This window comes from Lactuca virosa, chromosome 3 (genome assembly GCF_052849685.1).
Source record: "Lactuca virosa cultivar CGN04683 chromosome 3, Lactuca_virosa_CGN04683_v6, whole genome shotgun sequence".
In the NCBI taxonomy this organism is placed as follows: Eukaryota; Viridiplantae; Streptophyta; class Magnoliopsida; order Asterales; family Asteraceae; genus Lactuca; species Lactuca virosa.
This window is the reverse complement of record NC_136428.1, coordinates 152,257,304-152,259,518: the sequence shown is the minus strand read 5'-3', so window position 1 is coordinate 152,259,518 and position 2,215 is coordinate 152,257,304. Positions and strand designations below refer to the sequence as shown.

General features: G+C 34.5%; 1 protein-coding gene across 1 annotated transcript; it reads right to left on the bottom strand.

The window, feature by feature from the left end:
- Nucleotides 1-365: 365 nt before the first annotated feature.
- On the bottom strand, nt 366-1,284 carry LOC145162680 (uncharacterized). Its single transcript, XM_079081752.1, has one exon. The coding sequence runs from the start codon at nt 1,267-1,269 to the stop codon at nt 475-477; it is 795 nt and encodes a 264-aa protein (XP_078937878.1). The 5' UTR covers nt 1,270-1,284; the 3' UTR covers nt 366-474.
- Between the last annotated feature and the right edge of the window lie 931 nt (nt 1,285-2,215).

Here is a 2,215-nt window from a genome sequence, read left to right as displayed (position 1 = left end):
AGTATGATATTAAATATCAAATAAACCAAAATCTAGATAATCAGTATATTACATCAAAAATTATATATAATCTGATTTATGAAATCAGTGGATAGATGTCATTGAAATACTATGTATACATTTTTTTTCTTAGTGATTCAATGTTTTGATCGGTCCATAAAGTCATGAACAATTTGTTCTTACATCAGTTAGTAATTATATACTTAGTAGGACATTGTTAGTAGATTGATAGGCTTATCAAATGAACTTGGGAACAACATAAGCATCATTTACAAGGACATGGATAAGACACATCAATAAGTAAAACGTCAATTTATCTAAGGGAATTCTATTTCAAAAATTTTATAGGCTCAAATAGGTACACATGGTTGCAATTGCACACTTTCATTACTAAAATCTGAAGCATGAATGCTTATAAATTTGGCATACATTCAAAAGACACTTTCATCATTGCGATACATTTATGATATAACATTAACGAGAAAGAACATTCAAGAGAGAGGCCCTTGTTTTGATTAAACTCCTAAACATGCACTCCAAACCATTCTCCATTTCTTGAAAAAGGCACTCCAGATCTTTATTTGAAATTTCAAGCGGATCTTTTCCAGCAGTTGGTTTTTTCTGAATCATTTTTTGGATAATTGACCACTTTGTGGATTTCGAGTTTGCAACAGATCCAGACAAGAACAACAACAGTGACCTGTATACAGAAGATCTCACAACTCCAACATCTCTTACCACTTTAATAGCTGATAAGAGGTGGTGATCTAGATCCAATGGTTTCATGTCCCCAATCTTCTCATCAATTTGCTTTAAAGATGCCATAGCTTTTTTGGCCTCTTTCTTCAGATTCTTGATAAAGGAAGTGGTTAAGCTTACCTCTCCTTTTCTTCTTCTCATGGCCGACTGAACATCTCTGGCATTTTCTTTCACTTTCGAGACCAAGTCTCTTGTAGAGCCACATATATCCATAAGACTGATGGATTTATCCAACAACTCATTGACCAACTTTGTATATTGGTTGTGAGTAAGGGCTTTCTGCGTCAACGGCAAACTGAGAACATTGTCAACACATTCATACAATACTTGCAGCCTCGTTAATGCACTGCAGATTGAATCTGCAGTAGGAATAGATGATATTGAGGCCTCCCATGTTCTGAATCTGCAGATCTCCTCTTGAGCCTGAAGAATGATTGGATGCGCTCTAGTTGGCAAACTAGTTGATCGGATATGATGAGTATCATCTGGTAAACAAGAGGTAGAAGCCATTATTTGTGAAATAACTAAAAGTTTTGTGATAGTAGTTGTAGGTCCAATTGTTCGTATATATACAAAGTGGGTATAGAGTGAATCAATCACAAGCCAACATGTGCATGTCATTACAAAGAGTTGACCCTGCTTCCTAACTAGGCAACAAAAGCTCTAATTTTGTTTTATTTGTTAATCATCATATAGATGCCGTTCTCTCAAGCCTTGTCTAACTTTTGCATTACAAAGTTTGTTTTTAGTGCAATATCTTTAGATAAATTAATAGTTTGGAGGGATTTGCAGATCAAGTGCAGAACATATTAGCTGTCTAATCATAGTAGTGACCCAACCTTGAAATCCAAATAGAAAGTAGATATTCGGAAAAGGCATCTCTTGAAACATTAAATTAAGAAATGTGCTGTATTTGTTTCAGTTGTTAAATCGAATGTGCTCTTACGACATACATGTCATATTTAATACAGATAAATGCAAATTTGCATGCAGCATACTATTTTGCCACTTAATTTAAAGGACCTCCAGCCCATCTCATATGACTTTTGACTCTGATATTTACCGAAATGTTACCATTTTTCACGCCTTAGCTAGAACTCTTCAATATTAAAAGGAGCCCAGATCTTGTCAATATACCTGAGCAATTTTCGTCTTGTATGCCCCACTGTTTTAATCCAGTCATTCATCAAGCTTAGGGTAATCAAGCATGTAAAGGTATATATCTGGGTAGGTTCCGAGTTTTACCTACATGTTGGTTGAGGTTAAAAAAAGTTGTTTAAATGGAATACGAAATCGGCACGTTAAAAAAAGTTGTTTAAAACCAGTTTTCAGTCCATCATATATACATCATAGTAGCATTCGAGAAAAAAAATGTTGGATATAATTTTTTGGAGATGATATAATATAGGGTAAATTACACCAATCGTCCCTCGTACATATGCCAGAAAGCGTGTTT